At 41.1% G+C, this 27,877-nt stretch overlaps 1 protein-coding gene across 3 annotated transcripts; it reads left to right on the top strand.

The window, feature by feature from the left end:
- Positions 1-3,104: 3,104 nt before the first annotated feature.
- On the top strand, positions 3,105-27,781 carry PCYT1B (phosphate cytidylyltransferase 1B, choline). 3 transcript variants are annotated; one of them, XM_083612415.1, is made up of 9 exons: positions 3,153-3,239; positions 12,327-12,418; positions 18,227-18,326; positions 19,414-19,530; positions 20,845-20,996; positions 22,440-22,518; positions 23,202-23,344; positions 24,461-24,649; positions 26,192-27,781. In XM_083612415.1, the coding sequence occupies exons 1-9, from the start codon at positions 3,227-3,229 to the stop codon at positions 26,402-26,404; spliced, it is 1,098 nt and encodes a 365-aa protein (XP_083468541.1). In that variant the 5' UTR covers positions 3,153-3,226; the 3' UTR covers positions 26,405-27,781. The 3 variants fall into 3 exon arrangements, with proteins under 3 accessions (XP_083468542.1, XP_083468541.1, XP_083468540.1); XM_083612416.1 differs by lacking the exon at positions 12,327-12,418 and having other exon boundaries at positions 3,105-3,239; XM_083612414.1 differs by lacking the exons at positions 3,153-3,239; positions 12,327-12,418 and adding an exon at positions 6,373-8,503.
- Positions 27,782-27,877: the final 96 nt, after the last annotated feature.

Genomic DNA, 27,877 nt, shown 5'->3' with positions numbered 1-27,877 from the left:
TCTCGCGCCAAAGCGCCTGAAAGTGGCGCGAGAAAAGAGACCCAAGTGCCCCGGCCAGGCGAGCAGCCAATCAGAAGCCGCGGTGACGACATCCGTCCTTCCTATTCCGCTTCAGGGTCGAAGGGAAAGAGCCATAAGAGTGGCTGAGCGGCACCTCGGCTGGCTGCTTCGGGGAGGCGGCGGGTTGGGGAGGAGGGAGGGAAGGAGGGTGTGAATGCGCGCGCACGGCGACGGTGATGGAAAGCTGTGCATCGTTTCCTCCTTTGTACTTTCGTGCATTCCGAATGTGGTGGGATAAAAAGATACGGACAGGGGCGAATTATGGCTGCAGTATGTTTGCAAACCCTAGGTTACCTTGCTTCATGCCTAAAAGAGGCAACTAGATTTGTAAATGTAATTAATGTCATTTCTTGCGCATCTTTGGACTTTTACTTCCCATGCTTGGAACGGGTTTGAATTTTTAGCTTTAAAGACTAAAATTTTGACTCTTATTTGGTTTATTTTTTTACCTGCCGATGCGTTGCTTGAATTGTGGTGATTTTATTATTTGTTTGTGGCGAGGGTGCCCATGTTTCCTTTAAATAATGTTTGGATGCTTGCATTACATAATGTAAATAATAAGTCTGGTAGAGCCTATTGCAGGGGGCTTATCTATAACTTCTGTTATATGTAGTTATATAGCAATTCTTGCTGCTAATTATTTCTAGCATAACTTAATGTGAAAATGGTTTTACAGTACAGTATGTGGTACTAGTCCAGCTCTACATGCACACTATACCTTTAAAGCACATTCAAAGCACATTCGTTCCCTCAAAGAATTATAGGCACTGTGGTTTATCCCTCACCAGTACAATTCCCAGTAACTCTGAACAAACTACAATACCCAGAATTATTTGGGTCAGGGGAATGTGTTTTTAAAATATAGTCAGTGTGTATGCAACCTCATTAGGCCACTGTAAACAAGACAATGGCTTTCTTTCTCAAGCAAAGTGGCAGGTTCAATGAGGTTATTTCCATCTAAATGGGTTAAACCTCCATTCCTGTGTGACACAGTCCCAATTCTCCCCACACTCCTAAGTGTTTCTAATTTTAATAATAATAATAATAGACTAAACAAGCACATACATGCACCTGCATATTTAACATTTTGCTGCTTTTTCCTGGTGCTTTCACATTTGCCACCATGGCTCCTTTGCGAGGAAGGGCAGGGTAGAAATTTAATTTTAAAAATACTTATGGAACTGTATCATACTGAGTTGGGCAATGGCCAGTGTTGCCTGCTCTTGCAGCGGTCAGAGGTCTTTCCCATCACCTGCTATTTGATCTTTTTAACCGGAGCTGCTAGGAGTTGAACCTCAGACACAGAAACCTGCCATATGAGTCAGATCATTGGTTATCCAGCTCAATACTCCCTACCCTGACTGGAAGTGGCTCTCCAGGGTCTGACTCAACCCTACCAAGAGATGCTGAGAACTGAACCTGTGACCTTCTGTATGAAAAGCAGGTGCTCTGCCACTGAGCTACAGGCTTCCTTTCTGAAAGCTTCTACATGTACACTTCCACTGTGCTATAGACATTGCCTACTGTAAATAAGGGACATGGGTGGCACTGTGGGTTAAACCACTGAGCCTAGGACTTGCCGATCAGAAGGTCGGAGGTTTGAATCCCTGCGACAGGGTGAGCTCCCGTCGCTCAGTCCCTGCTCCTGCCCACCTAGCAGTTTGAAAGCACGTCAAAGTGCAAGTAGATAAATAGGTACCGCTCCAGCGGGAAGGTAAACGGCGTTTCCGTGCGCTGCTCTGGTTCGTCAGAAGCGGCTTAGTCATGCTGGCCACATGACTCCCATGCTGGCTCCCTCAGCCAATAAAGCGAGATGAGCGCCGCAACCCCAGAGTCGGTCACAACTGGACCTAATGGTCAGGGGTCCTTACTGTAAATAAGGACATCCATCTCAATTCTGTGCTTGTTGGGGAAGTTGACAGGAAAGCCTTAGACATCTTGATAATTATTTAGTGCATTTAGATCTGGACATGAATTCCTTTGTCTTTGCTGTTTTAAGGTTGTTTTTTATATACAGTATTATGCTTGTCTGTTTTTAGATGGTTTGGGTGAGGTTTTACACTGGCTCTGTGATTTTATGTTATTTGTATTGAGGTTGTCTTATGGATTGCATTGTATTTGCATAATTTATAGATTTCTGTAAACTCCCTTGGGAACTTTGATCAGTGGGTTGTTCTAGAAATGGCACAAATACATAAATGTTCACTCAGAAGCAACTTATGCAACTTATGCCCAAGTAACTGTGCTTAAGCTTGCAGCTTTTGTCACAAATAATACAGTATTAGCTAGACTGGGGGCGCTGTCATGAAGACCCATAACACATATCAATGAAGTAGGCCACACTTTAATAGTATTCATGACCCCATTTTAATACTGGGGGACTGAGGCAGAGAGAGAGCACATTCAAGGCCATGTGATAGCTGCCCACATTTTGCAGGTCAAAGTTTGTTGTTAACAAGCTTAGTAAAAGTCTCATTTAGATTAGTGTATCTTGCTCCATAGCCACTCAACCTCCTATGCAAACATTTTCATTACTTTTGTGTATAAAATACGACATTGGAGTATTGAACCACACTCCTCTGCCCTTGCCAACTAAACTGTTTTTCTCATTCAATCAACACCAGAATGTTAACCAATGACACAGTTAATTTTACAAACTGAAACTGTTGCCATAGCTCCAGTTCAGCTTAAAAGAATAGCCTTTTTATCCTGGTTCTAAAGTTGTTTGTGCAACATACTAAATTATTTATTTCTTACAACTTTAATTCCAAATAACCATGCTAGTTCCTCTCGCTGTATAACTCCAGTTGAATCTCAATGGATTTTGCTTGGGTTTAAGTGCATATAAATGTGCAAAGGCTTGAGAAGGAGAAAAACTGCATGCAGACTTGGGTCGTCATATTGTAAATAGTCTTATCACCAGCAGCTTATGCTGACATGATCTTTAATCCTCATCATGCAGAACAGCTTGGCATAACCTTTGTCCACTTCTTTGAGGAGGGGAAAAAAACGCTGACGTTTTATCAGGTGACTCAGAACAACTTTAAACATGCTCAGTTTGTAAGTGAAAACCTCAGAAAGCAAAGTGAAAGAGAAGCACATTAGTAAGAATGGTGGGCCATCAAAAACGCAAAATAGAAGGAGCTGCAGCAATTCATTCCTACAAATGTCAGCGAAAGGTGAGTGATGCTTTTATTTCTCTCTGCTAAAAATAAATCAATCATACATGTAATTATAAAATCAGATAATTACTCATAAACAAGATTTTATTTATTTTAACATTTATAAGCTATACGTTTTGCCAAAAATGACTTGTGAAGTAGCAATGTGCAATATATTGATATATTTTACAGCAAATACTGCTTTAGGGTCTTAAACCACGATGACTGATTTCCACCACCACCTCTCAAAAGTGTGTACACATTATTTGAGGATATAGTATATTGCAAGCTAAGGCACCAATGTAAATAGTGAGACAGTAGTTTAAATGTACAAAACTTAGTAGAAAAGTTACGATTGCATTGTGGTAAACAGTCTGCAGTGGGTGATGTGACATCCCTTATTTCTTCAGCATTCTTGTATGCCTTTATGACTTAGTAAGCAAATTTTAGCACTTGCATTAAAAATTGGCATGGCTGCCAGATGCCCAATGTGTCATGGGCCCCATGGAGACTTCTTGTTAGGGCTGGGCAGAGGCGGGGGGGAATAATGGGATGTGGAGCTGGATCCCGGAGAGGGACCCTGCTGTCTGGAAGGTTCTGAACTGGGTACTGAAGAGGTGCAGAGTGGATTGTTAGGGAAGATCTCTACTTTGGTCATCAGACATCCAGAGTACAGTGACAAAGCGACTTGACTTGATGCAGCACTGCCTTCTGCCTGCAAACTGCTTCCCACCCCTAGAGGGGCACCTGAGGCTAGATCAGACAATGAGCCAATCTTGTCATTTCCACCTCCATTTGCAAGGATGCAGCAAAGGCAGACCCAGCAAACCCATCCTATATTCATAACAGTGTCTGCTTGCTTGCCCAGTCTTATGGCTTGGGATGGCAACTGCAGTAATGAATGTGCCCACCCTGCTCTTCAGAAAAGGCATACATGGATAGGGTGTCAAGTTTTTGGACATTGCCTTAGCTTATCCCTAACTCCGCTGTGAACTTCTGAACCATATAGCCTGATATATGGTTAAGCATTGAAGTGAATTTTGCAATAAAGCCTTTGCCAGCCACCAAGCTATGACCATGTGTGGGAGCCAGAACACAATCAAATACTTTTTTTCAGAGGAGAAGCGCCTGTTTGTTGTTTTATTGTGGTCATCCCTAGCTAAATACACGGTGCTGCTGACCTTCCTCACAAGGCTGTTGTTGTAAAGGATACTTAATACGATTTTTGTTTACTTAATGTAATAGGTTTCCATCTCATTTTCCTATGCAACTATATTCAAAGTGGCTAGCAATGACTCCAAACACTAAAACTATAAAATCACAATCTAAAACCACAAGAATGCAAGTTCTAAAAATACCATATCAGAGTCACAAAAAAGAAAACACTTGGAAAACAGCACCAGAATAGCCCAGTGAAAAATATGTCATTTCAGCAGTATCTATTAAAACCCAAAAGTCTGCATAAGCTGGTGAGTCTTAAGACCTGAAGGTGGGAAGAGAGAATATGATGGATCTCCCCAAGAGTGGCATACCACAATTGTATATAAACTTAAATAAGGTGCTTTGACCATTCCGAAGTATTGTATAATTGCTAAATATCATCATCACCAATAATACATTAGCTACAAGAATATGTTGCAGTTTGTCATATTTTTCCAACAACAAATTTTTGAGTACTGGGGCAGTTTGATTTCCCTGCAACATAAATGCTTTATATTCATGCGGTGACTGCAAACTCTTGAGTAAAAAGGCTTTTATACAACAGAAAATCATTGGGAATTATTCTCCTTTAGTTTGCAGAAGATTTCAGCCTTAATGATAAAACAAAAATAAGTAAAATACTGGTCCTGATTCACCCCCCCATATGGTGAATTTTGGTGAAGTTTTGTTACACTGTTTTGATTTGTTTTGTTACTCCTACATCTCACAAACTCTGAACTTCCTCCACAGACCATTTTTATATGCCCTTTTTTGCTTTCTCTTCTGACTTCCCCCCTTCTCCTCTGCATAAAGCCATCCTCTTTGTCTGAAGTGACATTTAAATAATACAGCTTATCTGTAAAGCTTTAGCTATGAGTCATTCTGCTACAGCTGGTTTAGCTTCCATTTCACCAAGGATGTTGTTTTTAATTATGTTGCTAGAGTCAAAGCAACTTCCACAACTAAAAGTGCTTTCAGAGATCTGATTCCACTGGTACCCAAAGCTCCAGACAGGAAGCAAAAGTTCCCTCTAGGAAAATGCCATCTAGTACTGGATATTAACTGTGCCAGCAATGGTTCATGCAGATCCTGCCAGTACATGTGCACTAGCAACAATAAGCATAATCAGCCCCATATGGATTGTGGGTGTTAGTCAGTGCCTGGAAGTGCTTTGAGTTGCCTTTTTACTTTGTTGCAAAAGCTTAACATTTATCGTGGCCTGGTATTAAGACTGAAATATCAGCTGCTCAGAGAAGTCAGACCAACTCACCGCCCTTTCCTAAGTAGAGCCCTCCATCTTGGATCCTGCACACCATACACTAAAACCTGGTGAAATACCACTGCCCTCTAAGGAGTGGACCTCAGGCTCTTCCAGTGAACAGAAGAAACTTTTCCCAATTTGGGAAGTGTTATTCAACCAAATCACTACTATTCTAGCCTTCACCTCCTGGAAGGAGCTAGTGTCTGAAGAACAAGACACAGGTCCTTAAAGATGTAGTCACTTAAGGTCACTTAAGGGGATGGAGCTCCCAGAAAGACACAGCTGGCTAGGCTATAAAACTCTGACAGTTGCTCCAGGCTAGAGCTGAGGTCATGTCTGTAACCTTAGTTGGGAAATTGCTGGCCATGGTCCTGAACTCACACCAAGAATCTGTGGGCCAATATCTGCAATTATGTCTAGTGTGCTGGACCTGCCCTGTTTCAGATCAGTGCCAGCTTTCTTTGTGTCCTCTTGCTTGTGCTGTTGGATCTCTGGGTTGATAGAATCTCTCATGGATCCAGGAGAATTCCATAGGTGGCTTTGTATTATAGCTTGTAAAAAAATAAATAAATGTGGGTCTTTGAAGGGTATGAGTCCTGTAAGTCATGTGATGTGAAATGGACACAAAAGATGGTCAAAACAACCATCTACTAGATTGTCCACTTATCAGACACATACCTGGAACTCTACAAGTGCTACATGAAATTACATGAACTGTCATAGATATCTAAGCAGATGTGTGGAAGGAAGGCAAAACCTCAAATACACTTCAGGTGTCTCTTATTTTTTGTGATATATCAGTTATCCAGAATGCAGCTTCCATACCTATAAGCGCCATCTGTTAGAACTGGATACCATGACAGAGTTCTTCAGGCCCTAGTTGGTTTAATGTCTGTGCTTCACTTGTTGCTCACCAGTTGCAGCCTGATTGGGATTAGCAAGCCTCCAGGAAATGCTAGCTCAGTTTTGCATCCGAAGTTTAGGTAGGCTGCTGGTTTAGATACACAGGCTGCTCTCTCTTTTTGTTTGGCTCTCTCCCTGAAACACACTCTTTCTCTCTGGCCTACCTCACATTTTCTGCTTGCCTGCCTACCTGTGCTTGAGAACAGGAACTATGTCCAACTGACTGTTGATTGGAGTTTTAAGAATATAATGACATGAAGGCTTTGGGATTTGCTTGGGACCACATATAGACATGCCTTAGTTTGATTTCTTAGGCTGTCTGGATGGTTCTCATGGTTCTGGATGGATTCTTGCAAACACCACAATTTCAAACATCTAAAGCAGCCATAATTTATTCAGTGGTATTTGTGAGCATGACAGATTTTAAAAATAAGTGGCACACAGCTACTGTATATGGTTTAGTAAACAATTCAGCTACTGAAATGTGGATATTAGGAGTATGAACTGAGGACTGGCTACACAAGACCCTGCCTTATACTGAATCAGATCACTAGTCCATGTAGCTCAATATTGTTCATACAATCTCCAAGGTTACAGATGAGATCTTTTCCAGCTCCTCTACCTGGATATGCTGGGAATTGAACCTGTGACCTTCTGAATGCAAAACATTTATTGTATTATTCAGTGTAGGCCTTCTACGGAGTTCAGGTTACATGTAAAAATAAAAATAATCATACATAATAATAATCACATGAATACTATTTATCTGAGGAGCTGTCCTTTCAGTACCTCAACACTGCTGATATTTGTACACACGAATGTAAATTTACTGTGTCAAGACTGCATTATTTTGCCAAGTTTGATCTGGACTGTTGAGTGATCTAGCTCATAATTTTCCAAACGCTAAAAGGTCTTTGGGAAGGAAATCATATTAGAATATTGTGCTTGGACATGAAATCATTCATCAGATCAGTTTAACATGTCCGCATTCAAAGGAAAAGTCCACCTATGTTGATTTAACTATGTAAAAACTGTGTGAGAGTTGGCCTGATAAGAGGGTTAGGTTACTTACTGAGAGGTTGTTGTAAGTAATCTGTTTTGCCTCACCATGCTGATTGTTAGTACTGGTCTGGAATGTGCAAAATCCTAAATTAGATGTATGCATATACTGGGCATTTTTGCATCCAAGAGTGCAAATGTGTATGAGCAATTAGCACATTTAATTCAGGAAAAATAAAGCAGGTCATGCATCCAAACGTGTACTGAAATAGAATATTAAGTCTTAAACCAATATTCTTCAAATAAATAAAGACTGCTTTTTGTTTTTGCAAAATCAGAAAAGATATAGCCATGTAGATATATATTTTGCAATAGCTTTGAAGGAGATTTGTATAATGCATAAATACATCTGTGTTTGTACCAAAAACTAAAAAAGCACCATCTAAAGAGGGGTGAGGGAGAGAGATGTTCTGCTGGCATTCATATCAGCCCGCCTCCCTGTATATATCACATAACTCAGTTAAAGTGGTACTATGATGACAGGAACCAACCAGAAAGCACCATGCAAATCAGAATACTGTATCCTGTACCAGCTGCTCTGTTGCTAGCTGGTTGTTATAGTGATAAACTGAGGCCTTGCCTCTTGGCTTCTCCTTGAAAGAAAAACCTTTAATTTCTCAAGGGAAGGAAAAGAAGCGAAGGGGGAGAAGGCGGGGGAGAGAATTACATGAGAAAGGAAAACATTATCTGACTGAGAAGAGAATAGCAGAGAGGGCATCACCGCAAGCAGCATTCACTGGCCATGCCAGTGCTTGCAACTAATGCTGAGTCAGAAACAGGTATCCCAACATCCCTTTCTAATGAGCTTCCTTCAGAAACCATGGAGGAGATAGAACACACATGTCCTCAGCCTCGACTGGTAAGTAAGAGACAAAAGGATACATTTATTCGTCACCCTTTGAGCTCTTTGTCTTATTAGGATGTAATGAAATCAGTACTTTATAGCCTGAATAGAAATTGGAAAACAGCTTCATCCATTTTAGCTCTTTGTGTTTATTGTCTATATTGTGAAAATGTGTATTACAAAGTATTAATTATATCTACTGCATTAAGAAAGACAATTTAGGGATTGTTGCATGTTTCTCTCTTTCAACTGAGTGTCTCAAGCTATGCAAAAATAAAATTAAAAAATGGTGCTTTCCCCATCCCTTTGTTAGGTTCAGATTGCAACAGAACTCTTCCTTTACTCCTTGCCTGTTCTTGGCCTTTCTGCTGATTTAAAAAATGAAATGGCAGGGAAGAAGGAATTTAACCATCAAAAAAGCAAAAGCTGCCTTTTAGAGAAACATTGGAAAAGAATGTAACAGATCTCACTTTTTGTTTTGGTTTTCAGGGATTCCAGTGTGCACAAAATGGATGATATTACTTTAAAGCAGTTGAAAGCATATGAGTTGGGACAGTAGCATTAGGAGAAAAATCTGCATTTCTTCAGTAATTAATCTATAGAAACTGTGTTTGTAAGTAAGCTAGCTGCGTATAGAATTATGCATCCATTCCTCACTGCATGGATGCTGTTCTGAATAGCACCCACTTTGAATATTTTCATTACCATTGTTTCACATATACATTTTGTATCAATCAAAAATTTTGCTCAGATTTTTTATAAGGGGGGGGGAATAAAGAGTTCAGCTTGGTGATTCTCTGAAGTTGTTCGTTGCATAAGTTATGCTTGAGATACTATAAGAGCTACTATGAAAGGTTTGCATTGTAAGAGATGAGTACACTAGCAGATTATAATTAGGAAGGGTAAAAAAATGGCCTCTGATGTATGTGAATAGGATTGGGTTCACTTCCCAAAGTAAGTAAGCTACACTACTAGGCCAACTTACGTGGGAGTCAGTGCTACTTATTCTGTGATGGGTACATGAAAAGGATATCTAGCTTCATCCTAACCACACCCCAGCAATCTAATACGAAGCCCTGGGGGCTGCATACTGTTTTCCATAGCAATAAATACTTTCCCCCATTTTCGTTTCCTAAAAAGTAGTTTAATCACTCCCATCACTGCTTCCTGAGAAAGCAAAACTCAGGCAGCCAATTTGCCAAGCTGTCACTGTGACGTAGGCAGTAGTTTAATACTTTCCCATGGAGACTATTTAACGCTGAAATGGAATAATAACTTTGATTTTTACCAGTGTTTAAACAATCATTTAATGCTTGCATTCAACTTTCTATTTTAGACGCTATTAAAATTCCATAATAATTGATGAACATGACTTAAATTAACTTTTAAATAGGGATGAGTTGGGGTTTTTTAAAAAATGTTTTGTTTAAAGCATGGAGATGGTTGCAGACATTTTGCGTTGAATTGTGCTTATGATAACTGTTAAAGAGTTTCCTGTTGAAACCTCATGCACAACAAAAATATCCTGGAATATATTAGAATCCCATCATCAGATAAGAAGAATGAAAATAATATATATATTTATTTATTGGTTCTTTATATCCTGCCTTTCCTGCAAGGAGCTCAAGGTGGCATACATAGTTCTCCCTGTTCCCATTTTATCCTCACAACAACTCTATTATGTAGATTAGGCCAAGAGATGTTGACTGGTCCAAAATTACCAAGTGAGCTTCATGGCTGAGTGCAGATTTGAACCAGGTCTAGTGTGAACTTGGTACTTGCATATGCATTTTGCCTATTGTTGTAGCATTCATCTGGGAATGTTTATTGCCTCAAGAACTATATTAATATTACCAGAGTTTGTTTTCAATTTCCACAGTGTTTTGAATGAAACACAGGAGCGACACTGTGTGAATCAAGATTTATGAAACACTTTAACTTCTAACATAAGCATATGGTGGGACTGTACATATTCCTATCCATAATCTAAGTCCTGCATGAAATAAATGTGCTGTTAGCAAGGGTCAAGAAAATATAGCTTTCATTTGGTCAGGATTCAGCAAGAAACATTTATTGAAATGGTAGAGAATAAATAGGACAATGCAGGAAATGACTTTGTACATACAGTGGTACCTCGGGTTACAGATGCTTCAGGTTACAGACTCTGCTAACCCAGAAATATTACCTTGGGTTAAGAACTTTGCTTCAGGATGAGAACAGAAATTGTGCTCCAGTGGCACGGTGGCAGCAGGAGGCCCCATTAGCTAAAGTGGTGCTTCAGGTTCAGGTTAAGAACGGACCTCCAGAACAAATTAAGTATGTAACTATTTATTTATAAATAATTTTTATTATTTTCCAATACAAATATACAGTTCTGTCAAATTTTCACAAATTTGATTCTTTTTAGACTTCCTTCGACTTCTCTGATAATCATCGATAATTACTTCTCAGTTTACGCATTCCTCTGTTTATATTGCCATTAAACTTCCCTCCCACTCCTATTTGTTTTTAACAATATATCTCTGCTTTCACAGTGCTTCTTGAAATCCCACCAGAGTTGTTTGCACAAATTAAGTACGTAACTAGAGGTACCACTGTATATGGGAGTTGTTTGATTGAAATCACCCCACATGAAAATTGCAGTCTGTGTTTGAAACCTCAGAATATAGACAACATAGAGAACTAGTAGGATTCTGAAAGAGTTCCCATGCCAACTGATTCTGGGCCCCTAAACTCAAAAGGATCAGAAAATAACAAGGCTCCTTCCCCTCCCTGCTCACTGAAGCAAGGTCTACAGGAGCAAATGGCCTACAATAACCCTATCAGATAAAAAAAAGAATTAGAAAACAAATAAGGAATACAGAATTGTATTTGCTCTTTCCCTCTAATGTTAGATTCAGTTTAAAAACTGCAATCTCCACCATCTATTACAATTGGCCATTCTTCCTGGGGCTTGTGGGAAGTGAAATCCAACATTTAGTCTTCACACTAGCCTTAGTGGTGCTGGGGATATGTATATAAGAATATTTAGATGGTTGCCAGAGAAACACTAAAGTTGTCAGCTTTATTCAGTTATGTTGGATTCACATGGAAGTGCTTTCACACAAGGAGTTTGCCACAGAAAATCTGAGGGGGCATAGTCACAAGAGAAAGCCACACCCCATGACAGAGGTAGCTAATGTGGTGGACAGCAGCTCCCATACAGCCCAACAACATCTGGAGGACACAATGTTAGCTGTCCCTGTCCTATGAATTTCAGAACATTTGAAGAGGCCTCTGGGAACTTGGAAGTTTATAGGCAATGCATGAATAAAGTACTTCATTATCAGTCGTGTAGTTAGTTATTTAACAAAATGTATCTACCACTTACAAAAGACCAGATTCAGGCACTTTTGGAAGAAACTGATTTTCTGGATCCGTTTCAGTCGGGGTTTAGACCTGGTTTTGGCACAGAAACTGCTTTGGTCACCCTGTGTGATGACCTCTGTCGAGAAAGAGACAAGGGAACATATCCCTGTTAATTCTTCTCAACCTCTCAGCGGCTTTCGATACCATTGACCATGGTATTCTTCCGGAGCGACTGTCTGAACTAAGGGTGGGCGGCATCGCTTTGTGGTGGTCTCAGTCCTACTGGGATGGTCGTTCCTAGAGGGTGTTGCTTGAGGAATGCTTTTCAGCCCCATGGAACCTTCACTTTGGGGTTCCTCAGGGCTCAGGCCTACCCCCACATTGTTTAACATCTACATGAAACCGCTGGGTGGGGTTATCTGGAGGTTTGGAGAGTGTTGTCAGCAGTATGCTGATGACACTCAGCTCTATTTCTCCTTTACATCTGCAGGTGAGGCAGTGGAAGTGCTGAACCAGTGTCTTGCCTCAGTAATATACTGGATGAGAGCCAACAAACTGAAATTCAATCCAGATAAAACTGAGGTACTGTTAGTGGGTGGTTCCCTAGACCAGATGGGTGGGAGATCACCTGCTCTTGATGGGGTTACACTTCCTCTGAAGGAGCAGGTTTGTAGCTTGGGGTACTCCTGGATCCCTTGCTATCACTCGAGGCTCAGGTGGCTTCAGTGGCCCGGAGTGCCTTCCATCAGCTTCAGCTGGTGGCCCAGCTTTGCCCCTATCTGGACAGGGATAGCCTAACTACTGTTGTCTATGCTCTGGTAACCTCAAGGTGAGATTACTGCAATGTGTTATACGTAGGGCTGCCTCTGAAGACAGTTTAGAAACTTCAGCTAGTGCAGAATTCAGCAGCCTGGTTGCTCACCAGAGCAAGACAGATTGAACATATTACACTGATCCTGGTCCGACTGCACCGGCTACTAATTAGTTTCTGGGCCCAATTCAAAGTGCTGGCTTTGACCTATAAAGCCTTAAATGGCTCGGGACCACAATACCTCAAGGACTGTCTATTTCCATATGAACCTACCCGGACCCCGGGATCATCTTCTAAGACCTCGAGAGGTCCGGAGGGTGGCAACATGAGAACAGGCCTTCTCTGCAGTGGCTCCCCGTCTATTGAATGCTCTCCCCAGGGAAATTTGTCTGCTGCCTTCATTATACGCCTTTAGGCGCCAGGCAAAAACAGTCCTTTTTAACCTGACCTTTGGTTGATTTGATTGTCATCCTATGCCCTTTTAAAATGTGGGTTTTGTTGGGGCGGGTGGTTATTGGGTAGTTGTTTTTATTTTGATTATATATTTTGTGGTTTTATATTTTGATTTTATTCTGTGAACCACCCTGAGATCTCCAGGTATAGGGCAGTATATAAATTCAATAATAATAATAATAATAATAATAATAATAATTTATTATTTGTACCCTGCCCACTCTGGGCAGCTTCCAGCATATATGAAAACATAGTAAAATTAAACCTTAAAAAGCTTCCCTATATAGGGCTGCCTTCAGATGTCTCCTAAAATATATATAATTACTCATCTCCTTGACAACTGACGGGAGGATATTCCACAGGGTGGGCGCAGCTACCAAGAAGGCCCTCTGCCTGGTTCCCTGTAGCTTCACTTATCGCAGTGTGGGAACCGCCAGAAGGCCCTTGGTGCTGGATGACAGTGTCTAATCAGGTGTAGTAGAGCCACGCATTCAACCCAAAATGGAAGCAAGAATAAGGTAGATACCAAAAGGGCAGAATATTTATTTTTATTTTATATATATATAGAGAGAGAGAGAGAGAGAACATTGTTTTCCATTTTTCTTCCTTGAGATAATTCATATACCCTATGTATACCCAGAAATTTTGTGAGTAGAACTCACATGTTTTAAGCTGCAATCTATGCAATGCTACATATATGGGAGCAAGTCCACTTGAATTTGGTGGGACTTAAATCTGAGTAGACAGGTCTAGGCTTGCAGTGTTGCTCACTGGAGTGATGAGAGAATTTGTGTCCTGTTACAGACCAGCAGAGGGAGCTTATGGAGCAAGGCAACAGGAATAGCTTAGATCAGAATTGGAAATGAACGAAGGCTTTTGAGCCTCTGCCTCCAGTCCACCTACCCTTGGTGTCATCCCCTTTTGGGGAACTAAAGTCCCTTAAAATGTGAACCCTCTGGCTGAAAATGGGTCCCTTCTGCATTCCATGACCTCCTACCTGGTGCACTCCCAGTGCCACTGAACCTGCAAGGGCAGACCCTCCAAGTGTCCCTATTTTCCAAGGACGTCCCTGATTTAGAGAAGCCGTCCCGGTTTCTGATTTGATTCTGGAATGTCCCACTTTTCCTTAGGATGTCCCTATCTTCATTAGAGAAATGTTGGAGGGTATGGAGTTATCCGAACCCCAAGCTGTCTGAAGGCAATTCTGCATAGTGAAGTTTTTTTTTTAAAAAAAATGTTTTTTAAAAATGTTTTTATATACGTTGGAAGCTGCCCCAGAGCGGCTGGGGCAGCCCAGTAAAATGTGTAGGATGCAGGTAGCTCTGTTGTCTAAACCACAGAGCCTAAGGCTTGCCGATCAGAAGGTCGGCGGTTCGAATCCCCGCAACGGGGTGAGCTCCCGTCGCTCAGTCCCTGCTCCTGCCCACCTAGCAGCTCGAAAGGACATCAAGTGCAAGTAGATAAATAGGTGCCGCTCCGCTGGGAAGGTAAACGGCGTTTCCGTGCACTGCTCTGGTTTGCCAGAAGCGGCTTAGTCATGCTGGCCACATGACCCGGAAGCTGTACGCCGGCTCCCTCGGCCAATAAATCGAGATGAGCGCTGCAACCCCAGAGTCAGTCATGACTGGACCTAATGGTCAGGGGTCCCTTTACCTTTACAAATAATAAAATTATCATTATGGAACAGGATGTCCCTGTTCTCATTGGAGAAATGTTGGAGGGTATGCAAGGGAGCATGGGAGGCACTTAATTCCTCTGGCTTAGGGATATTCACCTGTGAGGGCCCTAACTCAGGTTCTGTGTCCTGGTTCAGAGAAGCCTTGGGTTCAATGGTCCCATGATCACCAGCATCAGGCTCTGAGCTAGAACTCAGTCTGGATCCTTCCAGATCAATGAAGTATTGGTTGCTGCAAACTTTAGTGCAGCACTAGCCAGACCAATGGGAAGCATTAAGAAAACTTTGAAGCTAAAGGCTTGAAGACTATTCCCTCTGATAAGCTGTAATGCTAGCATAAACTGTTCAGTAGGTGGCAAAGGAAGGCCTTTCAGAATTCCCAAGCATCCATAATCAAAAAGCTTTCCCTATTCTACCAAGCAAGGAGAGAGATGCAAGAGTGGGGGTGGGGGGGGCAGAGAAACGACTAAAAAACAGGTCTATTTTCTTTAGGAAACAGCCTTTTACTAGCTAAGTCAAGATTATCATCTTCTAGGCGTGGGACCATAGCCATTATTGTTTTAATATCTCTACCTTCCTCTTTATCCCAGCGTGAACCACATTGGACTGGATGTTGTGTAACTTGACCTTGCATAGAAATAAAAAGGCAATTTAACACTCAACTATTACAAAGACACAAGGGGGAAAGACAGTGATCAGAAAATATAGGAAAGAGCCCAGACTGTATGGTCATGTATAATAAAAAAGAAACACTGTGCTCCGTGGTGAGTCAGTTTCCACAAAACCCAACCCTTAAAGTTTGATTTAAGTGTACATTGCACATCAGAAGTAGTAGTACTAGGTATATGTAACAGATTTGACACGCTTAAAAATCCCTTTAATGTTACTTTCCCCACATGTTTATGTAACAGATAGCAGTAGTAATGAACAAGATGTTTTCTTTGCCCTAATTATTCAATTCTGTTTTATGGCTCTCAAGACTTTTAAAGAGCAGTTAAAGGAGATGATATGACACCAGAGCTCCGGAATAGCAGAAATATTTTAGTGCACGGAAAGACTAGCTCTTCTCATCTGGACCATAGATTTTATTGGGATTAAAAGCTAAACACATTTGAGGAAAATCACATGGTACAGTGCTCCTGGTTCACGTCATCTAAAAATGCAGAATGTCTAGACTGACCTGCCTCATTTTTTTATCAGAAAATGATATCCCTTCTTAAGCAGCTATTCAGGCCCAATGGAATGGCTCCCAGAAGTCAATGTAGAGTTGAAATATCAAGTCTAGAATGGGATGTATCTGGTTCTTGTTAAGAAAGCTTTCTGTTCCTAAAGGACTGCTTTGAAAACATAAGCAAGAAAAATTGTGATTTTCTATAGTAAATCACACCCCAAACAGGAAGGATCAAGGGCTCTTGTAATCCTTCTCTTGTCTGAAAGAACAGTAGCAATTATTTTCATTTGTGTTGCTGTGAACAGCTCATGGAGGAGAAATATGCCACAAAGTTGGTTACCTTGTCTGGAGCTCTCTAGGACAAAATCATATTGAGGAAAAGGGTGTGGAGGATGTGTGTATGGGCAAGCCCAGTTTATTCCCAGTCCCTGTTGGGCAGAACTGTTGGTTTTTCTGGGCAGCAAATTCACCCATCAAAGCATATCTCCAAATTAACAAGAAATAGGGGAAAGCATTGATGGTTAAGACACATCCTCTGCTGTTAACCCCCCTGCCTTCTGGAAAGGTTTTTTGGTGTTACAAGGAGCTCCAGGCACAAGAAGGGGAATAGAAAATATTGGTTGTGCAAGCTGCCTTCTGTTGACACTGCCACTGGACACAACCAGCAGCAGAGCATATGCTCACACTGCCCAGGGCGGGTGCGCTCCTGAGGGGGCTTGGTGCGGAGGGTGCCCTCCCAGGCGCGGGATAGCATGTTTCCGAGCACAGTTCAAAGTGTTGGTGCTGACCTTTAAAGCCCTAAACAGCCTCGGTCCAGTATACCTGAAGGAGCGTCTCCACCCCCATCGTTCTGCCTGGACACTGAGTTCCAGTGCCGAGGGCCTTCTGGCGGTTCCCTCGTTGCGAGAAGTGAGGTTACAGGGAACCAGACAGCGGGCCTTCTCGGTAGTGGCACCCGCCCTGTGGAACACCCTCCCACCAGATGTCAAAGAGAAATACAACTACCAGACTTTTAGAAGACATCTGAAGGCAGCCCTGTTTAGGGAAGCTTTTAATGTTTAACAGACTATTGTATTTTAATATTTTGTTGGAAGCCGCCCAGAGTGGCTGGGGAAACCCAGCCAGATGGATGGGGTATAAATAATGCATTATTGTTGTTGTTGTTGTTGTTGCCACTCGAGGGCCCGGAGCAGTGTGCGTGCCCTGAAGCCAGGGGCGGAGCGAGCCGCCCATGGTGGACATTTGGTGTACTGCCTGCCCGTGACTCCCAAGCCTCCCCCAAGCTGTCCAAACAAAGGGGGAAGGAGGGAATGCCGCTGGCAAAACGGCACACTTCCCCTCCTTATCCCGACAGCTCTGGCTAGTCTTGAGAGTCGAGGATGGGCAGCGGGTCAAATGTCACCCCCCTCAGTGAGGGCACTCGGGGAGGTCCTCCCCCACCTCCCCCCTTCCTACGCCCCTGGACACAACCCTTAATATTTGTCTCTAACAAGACCTTAAATCAGAGCTTTCCAAACTGTGTGTCATGACACATGATTAGTGTGTCAGCTGCAGTGTGTAGGTGTGTCACACAAACACTCCCCACACTCCTCCCAGGACTGGAAAGGGGTTAGTTTAACCCCGGTTTGCTAGTAAAACTGAATTACTGTACTGCAAAATGATGCATGTCTAAAAAGTGTATAACTAACATGAAAAGTTTGAAAAGCTCTGCCTTAAATGGTGCCCTCCAGATGCTGTTGGATTACAACTCCCATCATTCTTGTTCATTGGCCATGCCGTCTGGGGCTGATGGGTATTGTAGTCCAGCAACATCTGAAGGCTACCCCTTGGTTACCCATGCCTTAAAATCCTTGGCTGTTAGTTTTGTTTTGTTCTTTTAAAGCTATGTTCAGAAATACTCTGCTGTGTAGCGTACCTCTGAAAGATGCCAGTCTTACTATATTGACAGCTGTACAGAAGAAGCAAACATGGGGGAAATATCTGTTGTAACCAGCATCCTAAGAATGAAGCCTCTCTTGCTCACAGCCTGAAATGAGTGAGACGGTGACTTGAAATTGACATGCATACTTCCAAAAGCTGGACTAAAAACGAACGCCTTCTAGGAAGTTAAAAAATATATATGCAATTCTCTTCAAGACTGAAACAACATACTTTGTTCCCATATCAAGTGCTTCTGTGTGATGACAATGAGCGAAAAGGTCATGCACAGAGCAATAATCAACAATATGTTTTGGTCCACCCCACCCCACCCTACCCTGATCTACCCTTCCCTCTCTCTAGACTTTGTCTGCACCGGCTCCATTTGCAGGTGATACAAGCTGCCAGTGCAAAGCTCCCCATGAGAAGCTAACTATTGCTCAGGCCCGCCTTGGAACACCAGGTGAGTCTTCTGGATTTATGAAATATAAATCAATTTCATGGAATACAGCTTCGATACTTGCCCTTGCAGGTTGATTAAGAGTTTTACAGGAAAAACGTAAAAGATGTTTATTTCATTGCTTAGTTGTTTATTTAATTGTTTAGTCAATTGCTGCACATGCTTTTTATTGTACCTGTGTTAAAGTAAAAAAAAAAAGTGAAAGGTGATATATTTGTACAGTAAGTGCTGACAACCTCAGCTGAATTTTGTGACTGTCTTTAGGTAGAAAAAGAGGTTTGGATCTAATATTTTTCAGTCCATTATACTGTATTTTCAGGAGAGTTAAGCACAGTTTTCTTTTCATGGACAAGGAAGAAAGTTTGCTACGCGTAGATCACGTACATTAGAAGAAGAAGTGGGATATAGATATAGATATAGATATAGATATAGATATAGATAGATATAAATGTATTTCCCATGCTTCCAACTTGTACCAGTGAAAACTGACAGTCGCAATATTGGTCTGGAATTGTCAGTGTGTGAATGCTGACATTAATCTAATATGAGATAGTCATTATAATGTATGCATTTGTCTGTTCGTAGATTACAGAGAGTACATTTGTATAGACAGAGCATATGGACAGTGGGGAATAAAATTTGATCCTATCATAAAATGTTAGGGTGAAAGGGAGCAACTTCTATCTTATCTAGAAACTCACTAAGCAGCAGTGACATGCTGATATTAAAGCAAACCACCAAATATCTGAAATCTTCCACAAGGAAGTATTATTGTTAGATTTTTTAAAAAAATATATCTGTATATACTTCGCATCTTAGGAGAGTTCTGAATTTTAGCTCTGCTATACACATATGGTCCAATGATGTACACATAACTTACGTAAATTCTTCAGACTGGTAGCTTATTTCTACATTGCTGCTGTTCTTTTGTCCTAATCTGGACTAATTCACCAAATTTGGGAGTAGGGGTGCTTGAATGTACCCGTTTCTTATTTTGAATATATGTAGCCAACAATACCTCACGGTAGTCTGACACAGATTTGAGGTAGAGTTCTGCTTTGACCTGGACATTGTTTCCTTGCCCCCACAGTGGACAGACCTGTCAGAGTCTATGCAGATGGAATATTCGACCTCTTCCATGCTGGCCATGCTAGAGCTCTTATGCAAGCCAAAACTCTGTTTCCTAATAGCTACTTGTTGGTAGGAGGTAAGGCCAGCATTTGAACAAATATTATCATTGGGTTGATCATATCTGTGGTGCAGTCTTTATGAGCGTGCTCAGGAGGTTGCTAGTTTGAACCCACCCAGAGGCAAAACACTGTGAAACAGCAGGAGGAGGAAGCTACTGCCCACATGTTGCACTTTTGAGCTTCCCTTAGGCATCTGTTTAGCCACTGTGAGAAATGGGATCTTGAACCTTATACCTTTGATCTGATCTCCATATAATGTGTATTTAATTCCACCCCAGTGCAAGTACATTATTGGCTGTGGATGTACGGTAGTTAATCTCAGATCTGATGGGAATGAAATCAGGAAGAATTTTAAATTAAGATTTAATCAAGAATCAGTTTCTGGTTCTTCTTTCTTAAATCTCATAGAACTATCATGATAGCATGAGGTGCACTGAAAAGCATCTTATCCAAGCTTCTGTGCTGGGGCATAATACTACTTTGTTCACCAGTTGCTGGCATTGAAGGATGGCAGTACTTGTAGTGGAAATGAAGCTAAGAGACCCATAAATATATCTCAAACTGAGCCTCAGATGGCTAAGTGAGTTTTAGAAAAGTCTAATTATGGCAGAAAAGACACATGGAGCTATTGCTGATAGCAAATTACAAGAGACCTGCTATTTAAGCAGGGATTACATTCCTGGGAAACCAAAACTGAATATAGTCAAAACACACTTAGTGCAATGGTGGGTGGGTGGGATTGCCAAAGCCCCCCCCCGATGCCGCCCCCCCTTCTGCCCCATTTTTTATTTATTTTGCAAAGTGCATAAAGCTCAATGAGCACAAGTTAAATTATTATTATTATTATTATTATTATTATTATTATTATTTATACCCCACCCATCTGGCTGGGTTTCCCCAGCCACTCTGGGCGGCTTCCAACAGAACACTAAAATACAATAACCTATTAAACATTAAAAGCTTCCCTAAACAGGGCTGCTTTCAGATGTCTTATGCCTTAAGCATGCTGGCCTACTATACATGGTGCATGTAATCAGAGAATCTGATTCTTTTCCAGTTGTGCTGCCAGATAATTTGAACTGCAGCCCAACCGCCTTTGATTAGCCTGTATCAAGGCACAGAGTTGATGCAACCATTTCTTGTTACATCTTGTTTGTAACATCTTTTTGGGGGGTTGTTTTGTTTTAATTTCACAGTCATGAACAAGTGTGATTTAGTTTGACAATTTAACTGAGAAAAGATAGCTTTGAAGAATTTCTAACCAAACAGGTGTACTACGTTTTACAGAGCCTGTGTTGTTCTGTTCTGATTTTTTCATGTGCATATGTCAGTTTGCAGTGATGATCTAACCCACGAGTTTAAAGGCTTCACTGTAATGAATGAAGCAGAGAGGTATGAGGCCCTCAGACACTGCCGCTACGTTGATGAAGTAATCAGAGATGCTCCGTGGACACTAACACCGGAGTTTCTGGAAAAGCATAAGGTGCCTTTCTCTCTTTGTTCAACAGATGAGGAAGGGGGGGGGGAAGCTTAATGAGGTTGCTGACTTTTGTTTAGAATATGAATCTGGCATGCATATAAAGCATGCCACTCTTCTGAACTGGGCCATTTCCTTCTTTCTCTTAGTTCCTTTCTGGTTCAAACTGTAATCCAAGCTAGAAATTAACTCCCACTCCTCTTTGACCTCCCATACTTGGCTGTGGCAATGGCAGCAGCAGCAAGGGATGTCTTTCCTCCCCTCTACTTTCCTTGAGATGCTACTATGGTGGTGATGCGGGTGGTAAGGTTGGGAGGAATCCTCATTTTCCCAGGGGGCATTTCAAATGCATGTGAAGGGAGCAGGAAATGAGACCTCACTCTCTTTCTGTCACCACCAAACAAAGAAATGAAAAAATGACGAAAGAGAAAGAAGCAGAAGCAGATAGATAAGTGGATTGAGGGCTCATTGGGGGCTGGAAAAGCAATCACACTCCCTTGTTTTACAAGGAGCAGTGTTTGGCACAAATTTAAACATGCATACGTTAAAACGTCTGATCTATTTAAAGTCATGGGATTATTAAAATTGATTTGCTGTAGGTATTGTAGTACCTAAATTTGGGGTTGCTTCAAACAGTGTAGTCTAATGACTCAAGAGCTTGATGTGCAAATTTACCTGTGTACACCGAGTGCACCGGCTTAAATGTTTCTCCTACTGTAGCACATCCAAGAAAATTTGGAAAATTTCCAGTACTCAGTTGAATGACAAGACTAACTACCTGGCCTTAACTAATACAGAATGCTTTTGCACTAAAAACACTGCTCAACAATAACAATAGATCATGGCCAATAATGTTACCGTAGGTGGTCACTCCACGTTTTTGGAATAGCCCCAATTTAGTGGCAGCTTTGCGTTTTCAAGCAAGCACTCTCAGATATTGTGAAATACTTTTCCTTCAGCAAGTTCACTGATTTTAACATAACAGCTAACTGAGGCATGGGAAACCTGTGGCCATCCAAGTGTTGTTCGACTGCAACCCCCATCATCCCTGACCACTGGCCATGCTGGTTGGGGCTGATGGGAGTTGCAGTCCAACACCCACCTGGAGGGTGAAACATGTCTCATTGCTGAGCTAATCTGTGCAAGTGATAGGATGTGTGGAAGTGACTGTAGCCAGCTTCAGGTTCCTTATTGGTCTCACACAAATATAAAGCATTTCTCTAAAAGAAAGGTTCATAATTAAACCATAATCTCACGTGCTACATATTAATCACAACCACCAATTAACAATAGCCTAAAATGTCTTAGGTTATTACTGCAATGCATATTTCTTTAAGTTCATAGGAAAGCTGGTAAAAGCAAGTAAATAAGTTATGCTTTAAAATTAACAACCAAGCCTTTATCAAGGGTCAACCTAATTTCATTTCTTCATTTTTCCATGTATTCCAGATTGATTTTGTAGCCCACGATGATATTCCATATTCTTCTGCTGGTTCAGATGATGTTTACAAGCATATAAAGGAAGCAGGTGGGTGCCAGTTTATGCTTTCACTACGTGTTTTTAAAGTGGGCAACCTTTTTTAGACTGAGGGCCACATTCCCTTCTGGGCCACATTCCAGGGGCCACAGAGGCTAGAGGATAAAGTGGGCAGAGCAACAAGAGTAAATTGTGCCCTTGAACAGTAGGCTAGTTTCTACACAGAGTCTTCTGAATTTTATGTGAGACAGTGAACTCACACTGCATCCTCTTAAGGAGAATTGGAATCTTTCCACTATCTTTATTGGGGTCAATATTGATCCCAAGAGAACAAATTAAGTTCCCATGTGATGACAGAAATCTCTTTAATTTAAGTTGTTATCAGCACGATTAACAGTGCCAAAGAGCAAAGTATTTAAAGTTCCATCCCTGAGCTTTGTAGAGGACACTGCTCAGGTTGTTGTACCAAGATTTGCCTTACTGGAGAACAGAAGATTAGAAATAAGCAAATTATTACTTGTCCTTTTGATTGCTCAAGAATTCAAGAAAATTCAGTAAACAAACAAACAAACAAACAAACAAATACATGATGTCCCGAATTGGGCAGATAGTTTGGCAAGTATTTAAATAAAATAAAAAATCAAGGGCCAGAATGAGGCCATTCTTAAACAAATGATTCTTATATGAAAGTTGGAGGTTAATCATTGCTCTTTTCCTTTTTCCTTTCTAATCAGGAATGTTTGTACCAACTCAGAGAACTGAGGGCATATCAACTTCAGATATTATTACAAGAATTGTACGTGATTATGATGTTTATGCCCGTCGCAACCTCCAGAGGGGATACACCGCTAAGGAGTTGAATGTCAGCTTTATTAATGTAAGTACATTGGTCTCTTAAGTCATGTTCAACGTCGAAATTGGATTATAACCCACCTCCTGCCCAGAAGAGGGACATGCCAGAACAGGGACAAGGTCTAGGAAGCTCATATATATACACTCAACTCTTCATCAGCCCAATGTCTACAGTCAGCCGTCATTCTAGACTGAGAAAACTGAATGCAAGTACCAAATTCTATCCACTAAACTAAGACACAACACCTTCCATTTGTTCCACCTACCCAAAGCTCCTCACACAGTTCTGCCTTTCCTATCAGCCAAGATAGCTAAATGGAACCTCCATGTTCAGAATCAGTATGAGAAGCTTGCATGCTGTTGCCCTCATGCCCATCATGCAAGCTTCTCAGGCATATTTGCCTGGCCACTGTTGCTTAATAAAAGATGAAATTATTTATAGTGTTTCCAAACAGCTTTGCTATTAAAATACTCAGAAGTATCAAAAAACTAAAGCCATGTGTGTTTAATAAGCACAAAGGATTAAAAAGAGCACAGCAGCAGTGAACAGAATGAAAGACCTGACCAGTATCAAAGATAAACAGTAGCCTGGTTCACGCATAAAGTTTTGCAATGGTTTGTGTAGCCACAAGTTGTCCCACAGACTAATAAATTAATTGTAGGTTGTTTTTCCAAAGTTCAGTTTGCTTCCCAGCTTCTCTTGCCTTAAGCCTTTGGGTGAGCATCTGGAGTAGCAAAAGATGGTACTCCTCCATTCCATGTAGAGACACCCAACAGACATGCAATTGGAGTGTAGTTCAATACTGTCCATGACAGCATCCTCCACTACACCTAAAGCCAGCAGGTTGACTCAGGTTGAGATTCTTACTTAAAGTACTATGTTGCACTAGTCACCCCATCATGCCTCTGCTATACTAGCCATCTACCCAACAGCTGCAGTGCTGGACTCATAAAGAGGACAAAGAGCCCACAATTTCAAAACAGGCTGCATGTAATAAATGGGTGCCTACTGGAGACAGATAACAGTTATTCCCTTCTCCACCAATGTGATGGTTTCTGTCTGTACCCTCTATAACCTGGAGCAATATAGTCTTGAACTAGCAGGATCTGGAACAAAATTATTTATTTTCATGTTTACCAGGAGAAGAAATACCGCTTTCAGAACCAGGTGGACAAAATGAAAGAAAAAGTGAAGAATGTGGAAGAAAAGTCAAAAGAGTTTGTGAACCGAGTGGAAGAAAGAAGTCATGATCTCATTCAGAAATGGGAAGAGAAGTCTAGAGAATTTATTGGGAACTTTTTAGAGCTGTTTGGGCCAGACGGAGCTTGGGTACATACTCTAAACTGTGCTTTATATTTACTTCCATCTCCCTTAATATCAGTAGAGGCTACAACAAGTTGCAGCAGGATTTACAATAGACTGGTTTTGCAAATTCTGTGCACTGTAAATATTAATATTAGGAAAATATACCTGATACACGTTAGGAAACGTTTATAGTCTTTTTTCAGAGGCAGTGTGTAGTTAATTTGGACTTGGAAGATTTGAATAATATAGCCATAGATAAGCCACAGTGTTTTAGCCACAGCTTGTAAATCAGTAAAGTGGGACCCATTAAATCATATGAACATTTGAAGCTACTTGTTGCCAGAACATTGATCAATCTAGTCTGGCTAGGTTGACCAAGTTGCTGACTTTATTGAGGAAAGTCCTCTGCTTGAAGGGGTGCCCACTCCCAAGTCCCGTGTAATGATAATGAAACCATGAGAACAGCGGCACTAAAATTGCCCATCATTAGTTAGCACCTGGACAGCAGACCGAGAAGGGGCACAGCTCGCCCAGTCAGTCTTCCTCACTTTGATGAGATATATTTAAATTAAGCAATTCATTTCAAATTTGCATTATATAGGCTTTGTGTTGTGTCTTCTTTTTTTGGTGTTGTGCAAGAAACCACAAAGTCCAGCATCTATTCTGCTTAGCTATGACCTTTTAAAGTCTTGGGCCTTTTACCCCATATCCTTTTAATGGGATACAAGGAATTAAACCTGGGATGCTACTTCTGCAAGGCATGCCCTTTGCCATCTTTTTTTTTTTTTACCACAAGTTAGGATTTAAAAAGCACTTTGCACACTAAAAGCTGCTATGTAAAGCACTAAGACTGGTCCTAAGGAGGTGCAGTTGTAGTGTATGACTGCACACTGACTTATAGACTGAAAGTTCAAAGAGGAAACAATTTTTGTTTCTTGTGTGATTGAGAGTGGCAGCAACGACAGAGCAAGGAACTAGAAGCAATTTTACATGAAGGCCTTTGTAGTGCCAAGCCACATAAAATTATCCACTGAAGAGTGAAATCAGAGGTGGCATTGTTCTAAAGAAAAGCTTAATGACAGTAAAGCCCATGTGTCCTGGGGGAGGGGGGAAATTAAGTCCATGTCAGCAACTGCAAAAGGTGAGCTTTTTCATGATAACTTGCTATTACTGTCAAAATTGTTATTAACATTAATTTTCCATATCAGACATGGCTTTCAGTGTTGACATTGCATGTACAGGAATAGTTCCAAGCGTGCTAACTTCTCAGACCAGCAATGTGCATCCATTAATATGCTATTATTATAATAACTATTTGTGAAATAATACATTCTGTGCCCACATACAATTTCTAGAAGTTAGGCAAGGAGCGCACAGTCCACTTAAAATAAAAACGCCTATAAATTGTTCCAGTACTGTTTTGCTTCTATTTTCCCAAATTAGTTCGTAGTAGTCTCTATAGCTGTAATTCCCAAGCTTGGTGCAAGAACACACCAATCTGCCGTTGAGACTGCTAGTGTGCTGAAAGAAAGAAAATACTTATTTTCCTCTCTGTTTGCTTTCCAGAAGCAGATGTTTCAAGAGCGGAGTGGGCGCATGCTTCAAGCCTTGTCTCCAAGGCAAAGCCCCACAAGCAGTCCAACACGAGGGCGTTCCCCATCACGGTCTCCATCTCCCCCTTCCCCCTGGCTCTTCAGAAAGGCTTCACCTCCTTCCTCCCCAAAAGCCGCCTCAGCATCCATTAGCAGCATGAGTGAAGGAGATGAAGATGAAAAGTAAAAAAGGAAAGATCAAGGTAATGAGTAAAAAGAGGAGGGAGGAACCACAATTGGTCCCACTAATTCAAAAGTCAAGTGGAAGGAATAAAGGGGTAAATGAGGTATGAGATGTTTCTTGAAAGGGATGTGGCACCACACAGATAATGGAGCACAGAAGATCTCAGCTACAGCACAGATATTTGCTGAAGAGGGAACTGCCAGACCCAACAGCACACAATGAAAGGATATGCAAACATTTGACTCATTTCTTAACAATTATCAACACTTCATTGTGCTGTTGCAGTTGTTGTTGCTTGAGCACCTTGAAGAGTTATGGGAAATCCGGCACTGAAGGGGAACCATGCGTCGTTTCAGACAAACAAAGCTGGTATATGGTATTAAGAGGCATTCCCTTTGGCTACACAAGATGCATCAACATTTGAACTCCATTGCGCATTTGCTAAAAGCTGAACTTTTGAAAATGAAGTACTGTCTGGAAACTGCAAAAGCTCCCACAATGCAAACAAGGGAGAACAATAAACTCCCCAATCAAACCATGTTTATAGAACTTAACCTGTCTTTCACAATGGACATACTTTGAATCTTTTAAGTTTGTTGAATGTTGCTTGTTGAGCAGGCTTTTCTGTAGGGCCAGTTTATTTTAATGTGAACACAAATTGTTTGGTCATCTCTTACTATGTTTTACTAATGCACCCAAAACTAATTTTCTTTTCTTTTTTTTTGTAAGAGTTTCCTTCCTGATGTTTGAGAAAGCTATTTCATATCTGGGGAAATTTATTTATTTATGATTAATCTATAAAAAGGCCAATGTCCAGGCTAGCACCCAGTCATCTAGTATCCGCAGGGTTGATTTTAAAATTATTTTCTCAAATAAGACTGTGAGTAGAAACTGAACAAGTTAACTGTTAAGAGGTCAGCCTCACGGGATTGACTGAAATGCTTTTTCATTCTGGTTAAATGTTTTAATGTGTAAATACCCATGGGAATCCAATAGAAAAAAAGATTACATTAGAACTGCCTCTTCATTACAGACCTTTGTAAAATTGGAAGGTTTTAACAGTTCCACAGTGAATTATGCATACAACTACATTTTATTCTATCCTATGCATGAATCGGTTTTTAAAAGAAAATAAAACATGCCCCCTATTTTATGCTCAAGATTTATTCAGCAAATAGGTATTCAGAAGAACATATATATATTCCCTATATAAAGCCAGCCCATACCTTTATAACCGCCCTACAATAACTTCTGAAACATCTGCCACCAGCCTTTCTGAGTTCCTCCCGTTAAAAAGTGATATTACAAAGAGAATGACGTTGTTTGTGATCCTACAGCAGGCCTACATAATCTGTGACCCATTAAACTGAATGTAGTCTACTGACCATGTATCAGACCTTCTGTAAACCTCCTGGGTTTGCTTCCTTTTCCTGGAATGCAGGGGAATTGTTAGGCAGGTGACAAATAACAATATGT

Source organism: Podarcis filfolensis, assembly GCF_964270895.1.
Source record: "Podarcis filfolensis genome assembly, chromosome: 4".
Taxonomy (NCBI): Eukaryota; Metazoa; Chordata; class Lepidosauria; order Squamata; family Lacertidae; genus Podarcis; species Podarcis filfolensis.
Note: the sequence above shows the minus strand (reverse complement) of the source record. Positions and strands in the feature narration are given on the sequence as shown.

Bases quoted from the DNA above. Each gene is read 5' to 3' on its own strand.
- PCYT1B (XM_083612414.1), top strand. From the start codon at position 8,387: ATGCCAGTGCTTGCAACTAATGCTGAGTCAGAAACAGGTATCCCAACA. The intron at 8,504-18,226 runs GTAAGTAAGAGA...CCCTCTCTCTAG, and splicing joins CATGTCCTCAGCCTCGACTG to ACTTTGTCTGCACCGGCTCC. The intron at 20,997-22,439 runs GTGCCTTTCTCT...CATGTATTCCAG, and splicing joins AGTTTCTGGAAAAGCATAAG to ATTGATTTTGTAGCCCACGA.